The 23,249-nt window shown below is 38.6% G+C and overlaps 1 protein-coding gene across 3 annotated transcripts in view; it reads left to right on the forward strand.

Moving 5' to 3' along the window:
• The first annotated feature begins 944 nt into the window (after positions 1–944).
• Positions 945–23,249, forward strand: part of WDR27 (WD repeat domain 27) — a 71,834-nt gene continuing 49,529 nt past the window's right edge. The window contains exons 1-21 of one of the 3 annotated variants that reach the window (XM_083434083.1): positions 945–1,762; positions 3,571–3,832; positions 4,404–4,602; positions 5,126–5,267; positions 5,800–5,924; positions 6,155–6,268; positions 6,670–6,721; positions 7,328–7,398; positions 8,502–8,613; positions 9,133–9,265; positions 9,974–10,077; positions 10,561–10,628; positions 12,431–12,564; positions 13,481–13,548; positions 14,596–14,674; positions 15,510–15,584; positions 15,848–15,954; positions 16,246–16,335; positions 19,480–19,601; positions 20,479–20,612; positions 22,715–22,812. In XM_083434083.1, coding sequence (XP_083290209.1) covers positions 4,411–4,602; positions 5,126–5,267; positions 5,800–5,924; positions 6,155–6,268; positions 6,670–6,721; positions 7,328–7,398; positions 8,502–8,613; positions 9,133–9,265; positions 9,974–10,077; positions 10,561–10,628; positions 12,431–12,564; positions 13,481–13,548; positions 14,596–14,674; positions 15,510–15,584; positions 15,848–15,954; positions 16,246–16,335; positions 19,480–19,601; positions 20,479–20,612; positions 22,715–22,812 — 2,020 coding nt within the window. In that variant the 5' untranslated portion in view covers positions 945–1,762; positions 3,571–3,832; positions 4,404–4,410. Of the gene's footprint in view, positions 1,763–1,816; positions 2,041–3,570; positions 3,833–4,403; positions 4,603–5,125; positions 5,268–5,799; positions 5,925–6,154; positions 6,269–6,669; positions 6,722–7,327; positions 7,399–8,501; positions 8,614–9,132; positions 9,266–9,973; positions 10,078–10,560; positions 10,629–12,430; positions 12,565–13,480; positions 13,549–14,595; positions 14,675–15,509; positions 15,585–15,847; positions 15,955–16,245; positions 16,336–19,479; positions 19,602–20,478; positions 20,613–22,714; positions 22,813–23,249 lie in introns of those variants that run through there. The other 2 variants (XM_083434081.1, XM_083434082.1) reach the window with 2 other exon arrangements.

Below are 23,249 nucleotides of genomic sequence, written 5' to 3' on the forward strand. Positions count from 1 at the left end.
CCTTCTTGGCAATACCTTTTACCTGCCAGCCATTTTGGGTGCTCCTCATCTGGTTCTCATTTTTTCATTCCTTGGTAAATATGTTAGCAGTTGCAGTGCCCAACTCCACTCCCTTATAGTGGGGGCAAATACATGCAATTGCAAATATGTAAGCACTGCTAGAAGTGAACTGATTTAGAATGGGCTCTTTCCATATATTTTAAATCAGTACATATTATTGGAAGAGGGAAGCCACATGTTGTTCTAATTTCATGGTCACAATATTAGACTTGAATATTCTTTCCTTGGCATATATGGTTTCTGTTAGAAAAGGTTGGTCCTTTGTTTTTGTAGGTAATCAGATTTGGAAGATTAATTTAGACATGAAAAACACAACATTTGGGCTGCTTTGTATTAGATTCCATGACTTAAAAGTGCAGTGCTGCACTCAGTTACTAAAAGTATGCAAGTTAATTGAAATCAATAGGATGTATACTGTAATCCTAAATGTAGCTGTCCTGAGCCAACCAATGGAATCCAATGTGAATAAACAGGTGTTGCACATATGATCCGCTACATCCAGTACATTTAAAGTATCTTATTGGGAGTGGGGGCACCCCACTTCCAGCCATCCCAAACACAATCTCATGAATTATTATAATAGCGTCTGTATTTCTTTGTGGCAATTTATACACAGAGAACCACAGGAGGCAACAGAAACCTATACACCAAGAATTAATTGGCACTGTTTATCCATTCACTTAAAATGTAGTGCATAGCTTTCTGTTGCCTCATGTGGCTCTCTGGATCAGAAATACAGATTTAAATGGAATGATTCATATAATGCCCTCAACCCTGTTAGTCTAGCACTGCTAGGCTGCAGCCCGAAGAACAAATGTTTATCTGATCTCAAGTGAGAAACAAGTCAGCTCCCTCTCGCAGCTGCTTGTATGACTTCCTTATCTGCATGCTGTTCACTCTGATGGCTATGGAGAGTGAAACTGATACAAGTGAAGAAATGGGTAGGCACAGATGCAGCTCTTACCTGGCAGCTGGCAGTGGATCTAAAACAGTGGTTTTCCATGTTGCAACTCTGCAACTGTACATTTCCCCCCTTTGCAGTGGAACCAATGAACGCACTTTCCTTAATTTTAAAAAGTTTGGCGTAAGAGTTGGTAAGAAATTTAGCAGTACGAGGGGTATTTCTAATTTGTTCTCACTGTGTACATAAATTGATACATTGCTGAGTTCATCTGGGCATACTCCAAATAAATGTGAATAGGATTACAGCCATGGTCGAAAGTCGGCCTCTTAATGTCTCTCCCACCCCGGCGCGGGAGATGCAAAATCTGCAGGAGCCTTGCTACAAGGGGCGGGCAGGCGCGCGCGTGTGGTCAACTAATCTCCGTTCATTTGACAACTTCAGAGCGAGGGCGACGCAAAGGCGGCGGCTGGAATTGGCCTCGCGGCCTCGCCGTAGGCGTCACTGTAACCTAGGAAACCGGACTGCTCCTCGCACTCGACCGTTCGCTGGGGAAGGATTAGAGCCACCTCCTCCCTGGCCCCTCACTTCCGAGGGCAGGCGGGTGTCTCCACAGCAGGCGCGGACCAAGGCTGTACCCGGCTGGTGGTTGAGAGGCAGAGGCGGAGGCGGAACTGAGTCTGAGTTTCCCCTTCTCCGCTAATCACCTGTGTCCGCAAGGGCTAGGAAGGGGCAAGCCCCGCCCCTTTGCTCTCCGAGAAGAAAATCACTGAACGTCCCTCTCGCGGCGCCTTGGCTGACGTAAGTATTCCTGCGGGAGGCCACGCCCCCAACGGTTTCGCGGCGGAATCCAGCAACGGCCAAGTGCCGGAGCCTCAGAACGCAGTTTGCGTTCGGACCCCTCGCAGGGGAGTCGACGCTCCTGTTTCCTCCACAGCAGGAGGGCCATGGGCTGCTCCACTTCAGGGAAGGGGGCCGCTGCGACCACCTCCCCGAGGGCTTCCCCCTTCCAGTTCTCACACCACGAGCCACGATGAAGGACTCGGCGGCCAGGTTTAAAAGGACGCCAGAATCCCCAAGTATTTGCTCGAGCCTTTTCGGCTCTGTATTATTTGTTGACACTTAGACAGTGCCTGATTTACGTATAAGCTAAATAAGCTGTAGCTTAGGGCCCCACTCTCTTGGGGGTCCCCAAAAAATTTAAAGAAAAAAACCCCTGGATGTACATTTCCAAAATATAAGATAAAAAAACAAATAAAATAAGTGGTAACTCTGTACTGTTATGTTATCGATGTTTGTATGTGATGCCAATAAAAGGTTTGATGATGATAATATAAAATAAAACCTACATACAGCAACAGTGTTTTGTGTTGTGTAGGATGTAAGTCATGGGCGCTGCCTGCTAGCCTGCTCCCTAAAATATCACTGGTTTGCTCATTTCTATATATAGGGTGCCTACATTCTTCATGGACTGGTTGCATGGCAACATGTGCAAATGGCTTTAGATACCTTATAGGTCCATAAATTACCATATAGCATATATTCAACACAAAAAACAGTGACAATTTGTTGTTGACAAAGGACAGCTGGACATATAAAGGGCCCCATTACTGTCAGTAACTTAGGGCCTCATCAAACCTAAATCCGGCCCTGCACTTAGTCTTAGACCTTTCCTTCAAGGAGCTCTGGGTGGGGTGTACAGTTCTCTCCCCACCAGCCCATTGTGTCCCCACAACAACCCCATGAGGTAAGTTAGGCTGAGAAACTGTGACTGGCGCAAGGTCACCCTGGCCTGTGAACTTCATGGCTGAGTGGAGAATTCGAACTCAAGTCTGCCAGGCCTTTGCCTCTCTCAGCGAAAGTTTCTTTCTGTACAGCAGTGCTGCCCAATGGAAGCAGCTGGCAATTCTTCTTGCTTCCCGCTCCCATATATAAAGGAGAAAAACAAAACAAAGCGAAAACTGATAATAATTTATTTCACCATTATAAAATGCAGAGTTTCTTTCTTATTTAGGACCTTGGGGTGTGAGGAGATTGAAGCCCTTATCAAAAAACTCTGACTTGGGGTGAGTGCACCTGTGATGGTGCCCTCTAACTCCCATCATCCCAGACCATTAGCCATGCTGATTGGAGCTAATGGGAGTTGGAGCCATTGGCACATGCAAACTAGACAGATGCAAAGAGAAGGAAGCCCCTCTCCCGCATTCTGTTTCTGCTGCTGAAATTCCTTACAGCACAGTGATCCGCGACTCCCTTGCCAGCACTTCCAGAGAAAATCCTGGCCCTGCTCATACACTTGTCTGCTTGAGACTCACCAGCCACCCTGGGAAGCAAATACTGTTCTGTCCTCCCATACAAAGCTGATGCCAAAATAATGTAGTACAGCATTGCACTGAACAAGCTTGAATTCTTGTAGGATGCTGGCACTGAAGATAAAATTTAAAAAGTCTGAATTGTTTTACATATAAGAGAATTGTTGCCTGTCTGGCAACACTGATGGAAATCCTTTGTTGTCAGCTTTTGCTATGTTGTTGCCAACAAGGGACTTGAAACTGTCTAATCCTCTTTGCTTTTTAGAAGCTTAATCACCAGCAGTTCTCTTTTCACAGTTACCCATCTTTGGCAACAAAGCTCAGCTTGTCTACGTTTTGTTTCAAAATAAAAAATGGGCAAAAATGGAATGCACAACTGAAGTTCCAGCATTCTGTGTTCATCCAGTTGTGTATGATTGGATGACTATGGTCTTTCAAGAAAGGAAAACAAACCAGAAAACCAAACAGTCATGGTGATGTGGCAGTCCTAAACATTACACTCTTGGAAATGGATAAAGTTTGACAGTCTTGAGACATCGCAGTACTTTAACTGGAACTGGTAAGCAGCAGTGTTTGATGTAAAGATTTGCACTGTAAATTATCAGCTGGTCAGCAGCACCTGCAAACCCTGATCTGAAGACAAACACTTCATTTGCCTACATGGTTTGAAATCAAATTGGGCAAAATTTCATTTCTTTTTTGGGGTTTTGCAGAACAGGTGGAAATAGGTGGGTGCATTGGAGCACTCCTTGCTGCTGGGTCTCCCTTGCTGATGACTGAGCAACTCTGCTGGCAGAACTGGGCACAGGATACCTAAATCCTCCCAAAGCTAACCCCCCCCCTTCCGGCTCATGGCAGATGATGGGTCTGAATTCTTCTCTGCAAAGTCATGCCTATGCGTTCTGTGAGGCTTTGCCCTTGTCTTACTCTTGCATATTTATTATCCTTTAATAAAGGGGTCAATAATTTTGTGATGATTTAGCCAATTTTGTGATGATTTAGCCATGTTGTCCTATTAAATATCATAAAAATAAATTCAACATCATAAATACTTTAAAATATTATAAATGTAGCTGCTATCCAATGAATGAGACATTTCTAATTAAATGCTAATTTGGTGTCTATTTCAGCTGTCCAATGGAAAGCCCTGTGGACCTCTGTTTTGCTGAAGAAGGATGTAGCAGCAGCATTGTTCTTGAAAAACAAGTTTTTAGATCCAAAGTGCCAGAATCACATGTCCAGCTTGCTTGTAGCATGCATTACTGTGCTTTTCCCTTGAATGGGAATGAGCTTTGTATTTTGAATACTACTGATGATCCTGACCACCAGGTTGAAAATTTAGTTCTTTCTGAGGATTTAGTTTATGTTCAAGAATCCATAAGATTAGCATGTAAGATGTATATTCACAAGAACAATAACAATGTTCCAAAGAATGCAACCCACTGTGCAGAAAATGAATGGAAACAGTGCTTAGGAGACAATATAGTATATGAGCCAGAAGGGGTAGTCACTACGATCTGGGGTGAAAAAGCAAGGGCAGCCTTTATTTGATAGCCATATTTGATACTAATAAAATTAGCAGCCACATTGGTCCTCAGTAATGAGTAGCTTTCCCTGAAAAAGCTACACCTTTAAAAACGGGCAGATATTTGCTAGTTGGTTCTTAGACTGGAGGTATTTTAGCTGTATGTTTATATTTTTATATATGTTTGAAATGTTTGTATTTAAATTCTATAAATCACTCTGAGATCAAGAGATAGTTTGTATAACTAAAATGAAAATTTTGGAAGAAACTGATTGATTAGCTGCGTATTTTATATCTATTTCAAATTACCAAATACTCTTTTCTCAGCCATTACACTTACTAGGTCATCACCATTCAATTACTGCATTGGCATTTGGGAGCAAAGACAATCCACTCCTCATTTGCTCCGCTTCACGTGACTACGTAATAGTGTGGAATCTGGATGAATGCATGAAGAAGTTTTTACAAGGTGAACACTTTGTGATAAAAATTCAGTGGCCGGGATTCTCCTAACCAGCCTTGATTTATGCTTGTGAAATGGAGCTTATCAAGAGGGAAGATTCCATGGTTGTGGGAGATGCTGAGTGGAGGTTTTGTTGAGTTTTAAACTTCTAATTTCTGTTAGTTTTGTCTTTTGCTGTATTACAGAAGGAAAAAAACAAACAATGGTACAGAGGGGTTTTTTGTATGTTTTTGGCTGTAATTCTGTCCATTTACTTGAGAGTAGGTAGGGTTTACTTCTGAGTAGAATTGTATAGATTGCAATCCTAATCCCACTTACCTGGAAGTAAACTCTATTGAATTAGGTGGGACTTATTTCTATGCAGACATGGTTAGGACTGCAGCCTACGTTGCTTCAGAAATCAGTATGGTAATTAGCCTGCTTAAAAATATATATGATGTTATATGCTATTAAAAATAACTAGCTTTCACATAACTATTGAAGTTTTAGTTTTGTCAAATCGTCATAATAATTTAGCGTTATGTTTCAAATATTGCAGGGGTAATGCCAGAAGGCATTGTTATAGGAACACTTTTGGGAATGGTGCTTTATGTGCGATTTAGTCCAGATGATGATACCGTGGCAGTATGTGCTGGCAATCGGATATACATGCTAAATGCAAAGGTGAGAGCCTATGTTGTCAAACATACCACAGTGTGATATTGAAATATAGCTATCTGTGCCATCAAAGAAGTAGAAATCATTTGAAAGCAAGTACTCTGGTCCATCAAGTAGCTGTATTTTTCACAAGTGATGAACAAGTACATTACTTGAACTTCTCACATTTATTGGGATCAAACACTACCAATTTTATTTTGAAATTTTATCTGTTTTTCTTCTGGGATCAATTGCAGGATGAGGCTATACTTGCTGAATTGGAGGGTCACCTGGCTCCAGTGACTGCTGCTGAGTTTTGCCCTTGGGAAAAAAATAGACTTATATCAGTTTCTGAAGATAGAAGTTTTAAGGCAAGGAAATTCTCTTTTTGTTTTTTTAAAAAATATTTTTATTTTGGCTCAGGCTATGAGGTTTAGTAAAACGTTAAGACAAAAGGAGAAGCACTCAAATATTAAACCATATAGTGCTAATGTGCTTTGTTTTACTATAAAGAATATTCTAATTAGAAGAAGGAAAATAAAGACTGGGTATACTATATAATCTTCAAATCTGCTTTCCATGATCAGATATTAAAACTGAATGCTACTCTTCAGTCATAATTAAATTTTCTGCATTGCTTGGTCTGTGGGGTTCTGTTCCCATCCCATGGAATCAACAGAAAAATCAAATGGCTTTTATAAAGTATTACGTTGGTTACATTCATTATTATATAAACTGACATTTATACGCTACCATGTTTTTCCCCCAAAAGGTATGGGACTATTGTACTGGACTGTTAATATATCAGTCAGCAGTAATAACAGGTATGCTTTAAAAAATAATAAATCAGTACCAACCAACCTCTTTTTCATATAGAGTAATACTTGACATAAGAGATGAGCATTTTAATCCATTCCAATATTATTATTTGGATGAAAACAACAAAGCATTATTTGGATGAAAACAACAAAATAAATTGTTAGAACAACACAATGCAATATACATTCAGTTCCATATCATTACTCCCATTCTCCATGCTACTCCCAGTGACAGCAGTAATTGTACTTAGTTGCCATGACCCAGAGTCTTCACGTATATTTTCGTGCATATGTAGAATTTCTCCATTCCAAAGTGCCATCCTGTTAATTTCAGTGGAGGCAGCAGATCTCAAAGGAAAACACTCAATTGCATCTGCTACCTACATAGAAATGAATGGGACAGATGTTGTGGCTATGTGTGCTATGGAGTTCCTGTATCCATAAAATATCATTATATTGGGATGCAAAATTATATTGAGTATTAATTATTTTTGGTTTCTGTGTTTTACTGTTGTATTGATTTGATAGTGCAGATTTTCTGTTTAGTCCAACTGGTTCCTTATTTCTTTCCCTTTCCCATATTGTGCTGCTTGTCTGCCTCTTTTTCTCTAGCATTTCCTCTTCTGAGTCTCTTCATTGATGAAGAAAATAAACAGATTATCACTGGATGTGCAGATGGACAGGTAAGAAGCATTCTGGGAATTTCACATGTTGTAATTTATTATTATTATTATTATTATTATTATTATTATTATTATTATTATTACCCCGCCCATCTGACTGGGTTTCCCCAGCCACTCTGGGCGGCTTCCAACTGAATATTAAAAACAGTACAGCATCAGACATTAAAAACTTCCCAAAGAGGGCTGCCTTCAGTTGTCTTTTAAAAGTAAAAAAGTAAAATTTGAGTTTTATACCCCTGGTTTCACCTACATCCTTATATTCATGCCTCCTCTCACCTCCTTTTGTGCAACCTGCTTTGCACACACATTATCCACATGATAGGTTTCTGCCTCTTCCTCCCCACACATTTTAAGTACTAAGTACCATTTCCAACTTCTGCATCCCTGCTTTACTCAAACATTTGCTGTTATTTACAGCTGCCATTTTACTGTGTGCCCCTCTATCCCTGCTTTATTCAAACCTCTGGTGTTTAAAACTGCCATTTTATTCTGTGTCCCTCGATCCCTGCTTTGCTCAAATCTCTGCTGTTTAAAACTGCCATTTTTCTCTCTTCCTCTACACCCCAGCTTTACTTAAACTTCTGCTGTTTGTCCCTCCCTTTTTGCTCCTATGTCGTGGCCATTGCTGTTGTGCAACCTAACTTCTCTTTCGCTCTGTTCTCCTCCCTAGACATTATGCAAATCCTAAATTGTGATGAGGCATTACAAATCCTCCAATGAGATCTACATAATGTATTTAGCAGTTTTCCTCAACCTCAGCCCTCCAGATATTTTGAGACTACAGTTCCCATCATCCCAGACCACATTGGATTTGTAGGCCAAAAACATCTGGAGGGCCAAGGTTGAGGAAGCCTGGTATATATGAAGAAATCTAGCCAAATCAAAGACAGTCAACCTGATTGCCTGAAAAAAAGTTGGTTGCCAAAATACTATTTCCTGAACAAGTTGGAGAATATGGAAATTTATGTTTGAGATGAACTTTATTATATTTATAGGATTTGGTATTTGACCACACCACTGAATTAAGATGATAATACCAGAAACATTTACTTATTAAAAGAGAAGTGCAGAAAGTTATTTTATAGTTTTATTCTCTCTTTCAGCTTTGGATCTTCAGCTTGAGTAGTGGGCATCGGTATCGCTGTGTGGTACATATAAATATAAAGAAAGAGAGAGAAAAGTTTTACAACAAAATAAGGAAATCCGAACAATTGGGTAACATGATGCTTCTGGAAAACATTTTAAAATATTACTAGTTAGCCAATGACATGGTTAAAAATGTATTTTTCATATAGAGTCTTTTTATGAATCTGGATTAACTTTATATCCAGATGTCATAGGAATTGATAATACAGGCACACAAATCAAGAGGACCTCCAAAATAGAGAGCTCAGAAAGACTGATCTTGAAGGAGGCCTTTACTTATAATGTGAATATGTGTGAACTTTGTCAGCTCCAAAGAAGGCACATTCAATTGACAGTATGATACCATATCCTGCTGTGTTCTGTGATAGATACTACACAGAAATTGTCTTATACTAGTTGAGAATTGTATTATCGAAGCTAATTTGGAACTGTATTTTGCTAGCACAAGTTTCCCAGGCTAGATAGATCTGCCTGATGAGTTATATAGCAACAATGCATAGCTATGAACTTAGCTTATTGCTTCTAGCTTTCATTAAATGTCTTAAGCAACTTGTTTCTAGTTTAATAGGCATTGTCTGTTCTCCCTAGATGAGATTCAGAATCCTTCTAAGGCATATGCTTCAAATAATTTAAGGGAAGAAGAAACAGTTGAAACTACCTTCCCAGTTCTCAGAATTGAACTCTGTGACAAGTCGATAAATGTAGGTGATGAAGAACACAGGTAAGTGCACTAAGTTTTCATTCACTGCTTGATAATTGTATGTCATGTAAAAGGGAATAATAAGAAGAATTAGAAAATCATATAAAAGTATTTTGTGTAGGTAATTTTTTATAGTAGGTGATGGTTTTTTAATGCTGTATTACAGCCTTGCTGTAATAACCTGAAGACATTGTATGGAGGACATGCATGCCATTTTAATAACATTTAGTGTCAAACCCTTGAATAAGCAAATTACAAATAAAATTTCACACTTAAAGCATCATAATGCCTAACCTTAAATTTCTATCTTCATGTCAGTGTTCATTTATATCTATGCAGCTGATGAGCCACGTAAAACCACTCTGTTTTCCCCTAACCTCCCTCATCATCTTGACACTTCACCTTTCTTTTTAAACATAAACATACTTTAAAGTGCAGGCTATAGCTTAGTAGTAGTAGAACATCTGCTTTGCACGCAGAAGGTCCTTGGTTCAGTCATCAATATATTGAGATAGGATTGGGAGATACCCTTTCTGAAATCCTAAATGTTCCTAATTGAAAGGAAGAACACATGTTCACGTGTGCTTATTATCCAGCTCACATCATGAGTTATCTGTATAAAAGATATGAAACTTAAAAATACCTCATTGTATCTGTAATGAAGAGAATGCCAGATTTTTTAATTTTTTTAAAAATAGATACTTTATTTTTCTTTTTATTTTGAATTAGTTTGCCTACTGTGAATGCCCCATGCTTGTGGATAGGAAGCTCTACTGGTTTATTCATAATTAACATGGCAAATTTTGAGTTGGAAGCTGTTTTACATTACAGAGGTATGATAATTTATTGTTACAGCTTGGTGTGATTTACATATGGAAAGTCCATTACTGCTTAAGCGGAGTTCCATTTGCACAACAGATATTCTCCTTTCTCTGCTCCCTCTGTGTGCTCCTCAAAGTCTGCCCCATTGGAGCAGATTTTGCTGATGGGCAGAGAGCTGCAGGGGACAGGAAAGGAGGGAGAAGTTCTGTTGCGCAAACATCAACCCAAGGCTCATTGTTCATGTGTGACTGTCTTGTTTCTGTTTCTACTAGCTAGTTAGAATTACAGAGGTGTGCTTGTCTGCTAGCAGGTTTGACTTGTTATTGCACTGGAAGTTTATGCGTTGGCATTAGGTTGATGGAATCAGTGGAATTATATTGACTAACCATACATATGATGAAAGATTTGTAGCCAGTATTTAATTTAATGTGCAACTTTTCTATATTAGCAAAGGAAAAAAATGTTTTATAACATTGGGTTTTTTGTGTGTAAAGATTTCAGTGCCCTCAGCATTCAGTTTGCTGGATCATGTGCTTTAATGAGGAAGGCAATCAATGGCAAGGTGAGTACAGTATTGAAATTATTTTTAAATATTAATTTTTTATTGTTTATAGCACAGTTTATTCTTCCTTGAAACTGAAAATTTAGAGGAACCTTAAATTTGGGGGGAAAGCAAACCTCACATTAGATAAGGTTATGATGTCTCTCCAAAGAATATTTTTTTTGAGAATGTAGTGGGCAGTGATGGAGAATATAGCAGTAGTGATGCAATTCTTCACAGAAGTCATAAAAAAATCCTACACTGAAATACTAATACAAAAAAGAATTATGCTGTTGGTTTATATCACTAGCTCGGTTGTGTTAGTGCTAATCAGCTACAGTTCTCCCAGACCTAAGGCATAAATATTTTCCAATTTTGCTATCCAAAGTATCTGGGATTCTCTGCCTTTGAGCATTATTTAGCTGTCAATCCACATTTTTCCTATTTGAGTTAGTCTACACCACAGGTTTGTATATGCAGAGCAACTTTGATCTTTCTTGTTCATACCAGTAGGCATTCCCTTTTGTGTTTGTCCCTGCCTTCTCATTTGTTGATTTTATTATGCTAATAAAGTACCAACAGGGCATGCATGTATACAGTTGCGCATGGATCTTTATTTTTTATCTTTTAGAAAACACTTCCCCAACCCAGAAATGTGCAAAAGCACAGAGTCAGACAGTTGTGAATTTGCTTGTGTAGTTTTCTAGTTTTGTGCAAATACGAGAGATAAAAAATAATATACCGTATTTTTCGCCCTATAGGACACACTTTCCCCCCTCCAAAAATGAAGGGGAAATGTGTGTGCATCCCATGGGGCGAATGCAGGCTTTCGCTGAAGCCTGGAGAGCTAGAGGTGTCGGTGTGCACTGACCCCTCTCGCTCTCCAGGCTTCAGGAAGCTATCCGCAAGCCTTGGGAGCTCCGCGGGAGTTCCCGCCGGGCTCCCTAGGCTTGCGGATAGCAGCCTGTTCTGGGGGCTGGGGTCGGGGAAAGCTCAGGCATCCCCCGCCCCAGCCCTGCGCCTGGGGGAGAAATAATTCCCCCCCTTTATTCCCCCCCAAAAAGACTAGGTGCGTCTTATGGGCCGGTGCGCCCTATGGTGCGAAAATACGGTATGTATAAGGCTTCCGTTCAGGGGTGCCCTGGAAATAGGGGTACAAATGGAAAAGAAATGAAAGAATTGAGGAAGTAGTAGGCTTGGATAGGCTTGAAAAAGGGAGTAGTAGACAGCAGGGATTGAGCCATCCACCCAGAAACATCGAAAAAAATAGTATGTGACCTCAAATTTGTTGTTCAGTTCCCCCAATTCATCGGATTATCCCCATATCAGGTAAACCTCAGTTTACAGGGGGGAAGCATCAAGACTGGTGCTGTTGGAGAGTAATGTCATGTGGACTATGCAGATTAAATGGGAAGGCAAACAGCTGCAAGCACACAGTGAACTCTGGTGTAGACAAGTCTCAAGTAAAATGAATGCAGAGCTTCAAACACACATGCATGACACTGAAATAGCCCGTGTCTTACTAATTCTAACGGCTTGGATCCAAAGGTCTCCTGTGTGAGGATTCCTGATTTTCACCAATTTCTCCACCCTTCTGCAGCCCTGCCCACTACATCCCACCTTGTCCCAAAGGGTTTCCCACCCCTAAGGAGTGGATTTTAGAGGTGTTGAGGGGGATGCACAGAAAGGGGAGATGGGAAAGTCCTGCTCGATGAGCCAAACTCCGCCCACAGACATTAGGTTACAAACCACTGATTACTGTTTACTATGTTGGCGTTATTTTGGTTTGAAGGGAGAAATGCTTCATGGACATGTCTCTGCAGGTGTTCTGTTTGCTAACTTCAATGTTTGAGAATAGAATTGCCTTACTGGAGATTAATGTTGCTGCCCTCTTGAGATCCCAGCAGAGTGAACTCCATTTAAGTGGAAGTGAGAAAGGCCTTTCTGTAGTTGCCAGGTAATGAATCATTAAGTCACTTGGTTTTATTTGAATCTCTACCAGTTCCACCATACAGCTAGCATCTGTAACAGGTTAGAAGATAAACTGTTAGCTATAGGGTACATTCAGATGTGGGGATTGTAGCATTAGTGCTTCTATTCCAGATGCCAATGTTCCTTTTACATGGCATTACCTGCTGCATAATGAAAATGTGACTTTTTGATTGATACGTACCACCATGTTGTGCTAATTTTAAATGGTGGGAAAGGATGGGATACTCGAATATTGCCCCGGATTTTATCAAGTGAAATTGCAACACAAAGCTCCTGTGATTTTCTGGGTTGATGGGTTGTAATAATCAGTTTCAAGTACAGTACAGTGGTGCCTCGGATTACATACGCTTCAGGTTACATACGCTTCAGGTTACATACTCCGCTAACCCAGAAATAGTGCTTCAGGTTAAGAACTTTGCTTCAGGATGAGAACAGAAATCGTTCTCTGGCGGCAGGGCAGCAGCGGGAGGCCCCAGTAGCTAAAGTGGTGCTTCAGGTTAAGAACAGTTTCAGGTTAAGAATGGACCCCCAGAACGAATTAAGTACTTAACTCGAGGTACCACTGTATTGATCTTCAAGCTCATGAGAGGAGCTGATCTTTTTTGGAAATCAGTGTTTCTAGCAGTGCCACAAAGTCACTAGTACTGCTCTTTCATAAATGGTTTATATATATATTAGTCTTCTGATTTGTTTGATTTGTTGTTGTTGTTGCTGTTGTTGTTAACCCACCCTTACGCTAAGATCCCAGTGTGGGTTACAAGAATTGAAACCCAGTGTTAAAAATGATTTAAAACAGCATACGATTACAAAATCACGGTGGGTCCTAAAAATGCACATCTCCTGCGTCCAAAGCCCAGGTAAGGAAGTGTGTCTCTTCTTAGGTGCTCTCTTCTGCCAACCTCTCCTTTGTGCCTGAAGAAAGAAAAAAGCCAACTTGTAAGTAAAAAAGGTAAGTTTGGTAAACTTTCAACTAGTTTGGCACTTATTTATAAATAGCTATTCTTTGTTTGGGGTGAAGAAGCATCCAAAAGCGATGGGTTAAGACCCAGTACCACCTGGGAACACAGCTGACATCAGACTAGGTATCTGGGGTGGTAACCAGTCATCTTTTGTCTGTCTGTCTGTCTGTTTTTTCTGGGGCTGTGTTATTCTTTCTGTTCTGTTTTTATTGCTGACTTTGTTAGCTGGTTTGAGGTTTTTGGACTGAAGAATTGGTTTAAATATTAATTTATAAATAAATGTTTTGGTAGAAGATACTCCCAGGTAAGTTGATGTAAGATCAGATTATTCCACTATATCCAGCAATAATTTCTGGATGCACATGTGGAGTTCTACCTGATGCAAGATTTTTCCTAGTCGTTGATGGTACCTGGCTCTAAAACCTCCTTCATCTTGAGATCAGGCTGACCCGCCCATTATTTTTGCTCAGTTGACACCTTAAAACCTACTTGTTCCTGTAGGCTTCTGGAACATCGTGGGGAGGGCATCTTATGTATAATGTAATACTGACATTATAGGATATGATATTTAGTTTTGTTTTTGTACTATTTTTATTATTAGTCACTGTGGACATTTCAGGAAGGGTGGTGTATAAGAAATAAAATAATATTAATGCTCTCTGCACTGGAGACAAAATAAATACTTATGGAAACATTCCCCTCAATTGAAGCAGTGAGAGAGGCTACATAAACAGGGACTGTAGATTTGCATTACTACATCCCTGGAACTCAGGCCTGTTGCTCAGAGCATCCTGTTTGTTCAATTTAAAAATAATTATGCTTTTAAAAGACAGAATTATATTGCAGAAGTTCAACATCTTAAAAGCTGAAACAAAATAACCTGAACTTCCTGGGTATCCATATTTGTAACTGTGATTGTTAAAACATATTTATTTATTGTTTCTTAGTTGCAATTATTAACTATTTTATAATTGCAACTATATAGTTGTAATTATAACTATTTATTTATTTATTTTTGTATGTATTTTTAAACTCAGGTACAAAAAGCCCAATAAAAGATCAGCCGCTGGTCTTCCATAATAAAATTAAGTCCTCAGGTTACACATCAGCGCCACAGTGAGTACATATTATGTAATTATTTTTAGTGTTTTAAGATTGATTTTTTAATTTCATTGTAGAAAGAGAAGCTGCATGACTGTCACAGCATATTTGACATATGGAAAATGTAATGTAAAATGGGCTAAAGAGTAAAAAATATTAGTCTGACACTATTAAAACTAAGGTTTAAAGAAATGCTTGTTTGGGAAACTGGCACATTCACAAATAAATTAAAATTGTAAGTCTAAAATTCTGCAATTTTAGCAAAATCTGCATAGCTTGGTCTACAAATAGCACTATTTTTCATAATTTATTTGGATTTCTTAGTGATGGGGTGGGGCCAGGAAATATGTAGTTCACTGAAATCTTTCTGTCAGCTATTGGAAATCTCCGTCTTCTGAGATTCCTGCGCTCTTTCTGCATCCCTTCAGAATCATAGCATGGCTATATATGAGTTAGTGGCTATATGTATATTGCTAGCCTGCTTGTCTGTGTAACTTAGATTTTGATATTCCTATACTGAGGCAGTTATTTCTGATTGCTTATTTAATGGGTTTGAATGCAAGATTCCCTTCCTCTGAAAGAAGAAGCTTCCTCTTGAGGAAGAGAACTTTTGGATTCAGCTCACTGTTGTAACAGTAACACCAAAATGTTACAATCATTTCGTAATCCATAGAAAATGAAGTTACTGGACGTTTGCATTATTTTCACTTGTCTCTAGTGAGTTAGGAAAACATGGTACCCTTCCTGATCTATTTGCACGTTTACAAACCTATACATTAAATGCAAAGAGACATTTCTTGTCAAGTCTTGTTTGGCTCTATGAACTATTGCCCACTGTTTTCGACTGCAGAATGACCATGTTCTCTCCAAAGACCAATGCAAAGCCAAACAATCTGGATCTGAAGTGCAAGAGAAGTTGCAAACGGTAAGCAGTAAAACTGACATGTCTGAACAAATGCATTAATGACACTGAAGCAGAACTAGTATTATCCTGCATTTACACAGTGGGGGGGGGGGGGAGATTCCAAATAAAAGAGGCATTAAAATTATTTTAGCAGTATGTAACTTCTATTACACCAACACTTGTTAATGAGAAAATATTGTAAATTTAATGGTAATACATTTAAGTGTACATCACAGCTTGTCATTTATCTTTTTAAATGTTCTCCTGTTTCTTTACCATTGAAGACGAAATAAGGAAGACTATCCACATGTCAACATTCCTCCAAACAAATCTGAGAGACAGATTATCGTAGCTGATAAGCCAACTTCTATATGCTGTATTCAGTATTCAGGTACAGAAAAATGTTCATGCATTACATTAGATGTCTGCAGCATTCACCTGCTAAACATCATTTTTACGTACATAGGGCTCATAAAGGTTCATTCAGACAGCAAGCCTGCCTTGATTTTCAGCATTGACTACACAATCCTGTACATGTCTACACAGAAATACATCCCATTGACTTCTGAGGAATTCTTTAAATGCAGCGTATATATAACTACAATATTTTTTTAAAAAATGATTTGGTATATTCATGGTTTAGAATTATCAGATTAAGTTCGTATACTCCTTATTCTTACAGGGGATGGAGAGTTGTTGGCTTGTGGCTTGGCTGACAAAACTTTGCTGGCATTCAATTCAAATCTTACAGGAACACCAACAGTTTATTCAGGTAAATTAATTCCAGCCTTTTTCAGTCTTAGGTCTTCTGTTTACTTCCTATTAGTGCAAGATACAGCACTTTAAGCAAATGTCGTTTTTACTATGCTACTTGTTTTTAGCGCTAGTACTGTATATTATTGCTATGATTTCTTTTTCATTTTAGAACCTTGAAGCCCACCATGCTCGGTTTCATTTCCACTAATTTGCCTATTTTGTCTTATATTGCTAAACCTGACTGGAAGGTGAAATTTTCTTCTGTTTGTTTTCAGGGGTTGATTAAATCACTGAAAAGGTTTGAAGGGAGCTTACAGGGGCTGTGGAAGCAGAATTTCCTTGGAGGTGTGGGCTTCTCTGCTGGTGGTAGCAGCAAAGCTGCTCTCTTTTTTTATTTTTGCACAAATTTTCCAACATAACAACTGCAAAGCAACATAACAAATCTTTGGCTATCACAGCCTAAGACCCCTTCTAATGGTTTTCTACATTTCTTTCTGATTTTGCATTTTATTACTATGCTTATTGCTATAAATCCAATCTTACACCAGCTAATCTTAATGCTTTTCCCAATAATTTATAAAGTCCTCCTTACAAAACTTCTTGTAACCCTACAAGCGATGTTAAGTAATTACAATTGTCTTCCAGATACAACATAAATTTCTTCCAGTCCTTTAGGAAAATCTGGTCCTGCTGGTTTTGAATTTTCCCTGTTAGTCTCGCCAGCTCGGCAGCAGCAGAGCTGCTCTCAGTGCCTGCCTACCAGACTATGATACCCTCTGCTGCCGCCTCCTGTCATTCCAAAAGCTCGGGAACAGTGCCTTGTCTAAGGCATCCCATGGGGAAATTGTGGCTGCCCCCCCCCCCCAGGCTGCCAGTGGAGTCCCCACCTAAACCTAGAATGCCTTGGAATGACACCACTTCCAGGGGATCGTGGGAAGAACGATAATGGCTGTTGGTTAGCAATGCCCTAAAGAAGGTCTCCCACTGCTTCCAGTAGGTTTACCCCATCTCAAAAATCCCCCCTTGAAAACTCACTGAAACCCGTCGTTCATCGCTTATGGAGATTGGTTGTGACAAAAATGGAGAATCAGCGTATAAATTTATAAATGAAATGCATACATGTATATTGCAAATTTAAATTCAGTGCACCAGGGGGCAGTCTAGGACTTTAAAATACTATATCTTTAACATTAACAGTTTTCATCTTTGTAAATGATATGTGGTGGATTATGACAATGGGATGTTAGATCGGCTCTTTTAACACTTTGAATTTGTTTACAGTTTGTAGGATAGAAAAATGAAGTGGCCACATTGAACTGAAGTTGCTAAATTAATGTTCTACAATACCAGTCTTCCCTTTGTAAAGAGAGAAGTTTATTTCTTCCATAAGTGTTGATGAAACTTGCAGTTCAGTTACAACTCTGATTTGCATGTGAAGCACAATAAAGGGCATCATTTAACACTGTAGTAACAACAAGTTTAGGCTAACCATGCTTTTACACTGCTACCAACTTGCAGTATATTTATATCAGAATGCCTGGCTAAAACAAACAGTAGTCGGAAGCAATCTTTATACTTGAAATAAAATTTAAGGAATATATTCCTGTTCATCATGATAAAATTCCAACTGCACTGTATATTCTGTTAAACATATTACTGATGTGTATAAAGTAAAACATTCTGAGACTTCTCTGATTCTAAACCTAGACTTCTGAAAAAACAAGAACAAGTGTGTCACAAATTCATACTTTTGCTATGCGTATTTATATCTCTGCCTCAGAATTTTTCATAATAAAAAATTGTTTTTAAATAGAGTCAGAGCAGCTGTGGGCAGGTGGGCAGAATCAGGCTATTCTTGTTTCTTTCCCCAGATCCTAGGCTGTAGAGATGCTTTAAGTGGGGTTGGGAAATTCCATTTTCTTGGTTTCTCAGGTGTCACATTTTCCATAAGAATGTCTGGCAATACTGGGAAATTCTGGGATGTGTAATTGCCTTGAGAAATTTTCATGAAGGGCAACCAAAAAAAAAATTGTTTATGTGTAGTAATACTTGTTTCATTATAAATCAGCTCAGACTGCAATTGCATAAATGGAAAAATACATAGATACTAGCTATTTAACTTCAGTTTCCATGCCTGTTAAACCAGGCATCCTAGTGGATTCAGAAAGAAGCATTATGCCATTGCATATTTTACTGATTGCATTCCAGTACTAGAAATTGATTTCCCTAGATAATAGGAAATTTATATAAATATTTGGTTAACGGCATGTTGTGATCAGTCTCGGATTTGCTAATGGCCTCTCCTCTGGACAAGCATGTTTTGGCCAAATAAAGTTCTACAAGAAAGACAGTATCAGGACATGAGAATTAACAAAATGAAGAATGAGCAAGTCATCTCTTCTCACTAAAATATTTAGCTTACAGGGGGAAATGTAGCCTGTATGTGGCCTGAGGATACCTAAACCTATAAGAAGGAGGAATTCAAGTTGGAGGGTGAAACTGTACACTGCAACAAAAAGAAAAGGGATTTATTGGTAAGGCCGATGAATTCCTACTTTGCCCTTCCTGCTCTGCTGAACAATCTCTGTAATTGGCACTTCTGAAGCAGTTTAGTTGTCCAGGATGGGAATTTTGACAAATAAGGGAGATGGCTAACTCCACACTGATTCCAGGTCTCCCTAAGTCCACCTCAGCAGGAAGAAGAATAGGTATCTTATTAGTTAATAGAAAATCCATTACAGTGGTACCTCGGGTTACATACGCTTCAGGTTACAGACTCCGCTAACCCAGAAATAGTACCTCAGGTTAAGAACTTTGCTTCAGGATGAGAACAGAAATCGTGCTCCGGGGGCGCGGCAGCTGCGGGAGGCCCCATTAGCTAAAGTGGTGCTTCAGGTTAAGAACAGCTTCAGGTTAAGAACGGACCTCTGGAACGAATTAAGTACTTAACCTGAGGTACCACTGTATTTTCCTTTGTGGATTGAAATTTTAATTTAATTATTTAAAACCCCTCTTTGTATCTCCACATACATTCATACATTATTATATATAAGAATTTTCTTAGGTGAACAATGATCTTTCTGGGGGGGAAAGTCTTCTGATTTATTAGGAATGTATGACAGACCTGTTTTCCAAAAACATTTTTTCTTTATTTTTTTAGGGCATGATGGTGCCGTTAACTCAGTTGGTTGGAGCCATGACAACAACTGGCTTGTTTCATCTTCTGAAGACAGAACATTAAGGATCTGGTCAGTCAGCAGTGCAGAACCTGCTTTATGTCTGGTAATAAACATCTCATGCCAGTTAGATAGATTTGGGGTACTGTTCTCTATGACGCCTGTTCTCTATGACCCCAAAATCATTTGGAATGTATTTCCAATTGCCACCTTAGTAATTGTGAAAAAAATTCTAGGATAGTTTAACACTTCTAGTTAGCAATAGTGATGGCACTGAAATTATCAAGCACATAAAACTGTGTGTTCTGTAATTCATGAGCACTTTATGACTTCAGTGCCACTCGCCTCGAAGTTTTCTGGTATTTCAAAATGGTTGCTAAATTGTTACAATGCTCCACTTCCATCATGGGCCATTGCCTGGAATGGAGAAAGAGGTGTGTGTGTGCGTGCGTAGTCTACACACAAAGGTAAATTTTAGATTTGTTAAGATTTGTCCATGTTTGCTGCTGACCCCACCCAATGCTCGCTTGTGGCTCCATAAAAGTTGCCAAGAAGGGAATGTAGCCCTCATGCTGAAAAAGAGTTCTCCTCCTCTAATATAGAGAATGCAAAGAAGAAGAAATTGATTGTGTGTGTCAAAGAGGTTGAGGAGAGATTGGCATTCAGGACATTGTAATTTTTGTGATGTGATGTTATTGTGGGAAAGAGCACTGAAGTCAGACTAGATTCATTGTAAATGACTGGATTTTCAGAGTGACATTGTATTTTCTTAGGGCTTTAGGCCTTGACTAATTTAATAGTAATTATAAAGAAATGGACAACAGTGTAAGATGAAGCAAGATTTGTAATTTAGAGAAATCACCTGTCAGTCAGAAAATTAACAAAAGAAGTAATCTGACAGTGTGCCATAAAGAAACCATCTGTATTTTTCTGACGGAAAATTATACAGTATACATAGTTAATTATATATATTTTACTTTTAGGGAAAGGAAATGTTTCATAAATCCATTCGATCAGCACAGTTTTATTATATAGATACATTTATATTGTTGTCTTGTGGCGCAGAGTTTCACATGTTAAGATGCTACCTTGATACCAGCAAGGATGAGATGAAACGGTAGGTAAAGTCTTACGATTCTTAGAAATACCAAGTATTCTTTAGATCCTGTAAGACACCTAAACAAAGTAATGAAAGAGGAAAAAATAAAACTGCAGTCCTATGGATAGTTACTTTGCAGAATGTGCTATGGAGTAGAGTGGGACTTTTTAATATACATGCCTCAGATTTTGCTATTAATGTTACATCTTGCATCAGAAAATAAAAATAGGAATATTGTTAGCATGAAAATTGCCTCTGGTCACATTCAATTCTATTGCAGTTAATCTCATTGTACCTGAGATTTAATTCTGCCCAACACTACCTTGGAATCATTACTGTCTTTTCGGCATCTTTTGCTAAAGTATTATTCTATGTTATTTCTAGGGCTGTAAATTGTAGTACAGGCCTATGCATGTTTACTCAAAAGTAAACCCCACTGTGTTCAACGGGGCATAATTCTAGATGTATTGGGTTGCAGCCTTGATCAGTTTGATCAACAAAAGTTATAGTTTAGGATGGGGGAACCTTTTTCAACTCTAGGGTCACATTCCCATCTGGGGGCTACCCACCAGTAACGAGTGAGGCCAGAGGCAAAAGTGGGTGGATCATCAATGAATATCAACATTACCTTTGCACAGTGGGCAAGTTTCTACACACAGCCTCACACACCCCTGTGCCTTCCATCTAGGAAAGCAAGGACACATTCCAGCCATGCAGAAACAGTTGATTGAGGCTGTGAAGCTAGGCTGGTAAAAGATGTGCTCTGCAGAAAGAAATAGCTTGGGAGGAGGTGCGGCTTGGAGAGACTCCCAAGGGCCAGAAAAAGAGACCTTGAGGGCTGCATTTGAGTGCTGGGTCTGACGTTCCCCACCCTGCTTTAGTTAATGATTTGATCAATTGCAATCCTGAGAGCAAATTTTAATTATTGTGGTTGAGAGTTCCGGGAACACTTGTCTGTTTTTGAGGCTCATTTGGTGTTGCTGTGTTAATGTAACAAGGAGTGAAAAAGAAGGTATTAAAGATGGCCTTGCCTTTCATCAGTGAACATTACCTTATAATGTAAAAAAACAAAAGCTATCTCACAGTTCCATCCAAATGTGTTGATTTCTTCCAAACAGTTTACAGGCAGATGCTTAATCAGATAAAATTCTTTAATCAGTGGACAGTAATGAAACACTTTTCATCAGGGTATAGATCCATTAGCAGTTGGATGTGAGGAATTTTAAATATACAAACAAGTTAATACACACATACATCAACCAAAGTTACACAAGTTTAAATCTCATTGATTTCACATGTCTAAGATGTTTATTTGGGGGGATTATGCTATTAATAACTACTAGGATCACATTTTTTCTTTCACTTAACAAATCAACTGATTTCATTGCCTGTGCTTAGTTCCTTTACTGGATTTAATTCAGTGCTGAATGCCAAACAAACAATAGCACACAGAAGGAGAGAGGGGGAAAAATTAAAACACCCGCAAATTATCCTGACAGCCAAGTTTGATATAAGTAAAGAAACCCAAAAGAAAAAGTTTAATTTGTCCCGATGTTTTGTTTGTGGCTTTCTTTATTTCGATTTCCCACTAGTTTTGCTTGTTATGTACCATTGTGCTATTACTCCCATTTCACCTAATTCTTCACTCAGTTCTTTGATGAGTCAGATTTGGAAAAATGCTTGTATGGAAAAGATTCAGTTCAACTATAGACAGAAACATCAGGAATTTGTTAGATCTCTTAATTAGAAGAACATGTTAACACAGTCTAAATTATCCACTCACTTCTTCCTTCCCTCCTTAAAAACTGTGGTGTTTGATCTCTGATGCCATAGTCACACATGCAAGTTTGCTGCATTTGGACCAAGAGTTCAAGCATTTCTTCCTTCTTTTCCCAGTAATAGGAATAGACAGAAATACAAAAGAAAATTAACTGATGCAGTGCTTTGAGATGTACACTAGATTTAAATTTCATAACAAAAAAATATGTAAAATATTTTTACATAGCCATCTTTTACTTTATGTTTGTAAGTATAAGAACTGTTTATAAGATACCTGTTAAAAAAATTCATTGTTTATTTCATTGTTTTTATTATTTGATGTTATTTATATATTTCTGTAGATACCGAAATAAGAGCATTTGTAAATCAGTACAGAAATTCCCCATGGCATCTACAGTGGAAATTACCAGCCTTTCAGCAGTCAATGAATTCTATTCTTGTATCCTCTTATCAGTTATTACCTATGTTCAGCATTCAGTCAGAAGCACTTAATTTGGAACAATTGGCATTAGCCTCTTAGCACGATTACTAAGCTGCTACATGTGTTTTAGTCTGTAGCTTATTGTTGATTTTAATTAGTTTTGAATGTTTTTTAAATAAAAATATGTTTTTTATTGATAAATTTTAATGTTTTATGTTTTTGTGTAAACTGCTTTGAGGTTTTATTACAATCAATTGGTATATCAATTTTGTTAAATATAAATAAATAAGATTAGTCCCATTTAGTTATGTGGAACTTTTGCACAAGTAAGCATGCATAGGCTTGCACCCTTAGCTAACTTCAGTTCTTTAATATAATGATATGATAGATTTATCTTTTAATATCATAAAAAGCAAAGCCATTAGCTTTACTATGCTGCTATTATCATGCTGTAA

Source organism: Podarcis tiliguerta (genome assembly GCF_965153285.1).
Source record: "Podarcis tiliguerta genome assembly, chromosome: 3".
Classification (NCBI taxonomy): domain Eukaryota; kingdom Metazoa; phylum Chordata; class Lepidosauria; order Squamata; family Lacertidae; genus Podarcis; species Podarcis tiliguerta.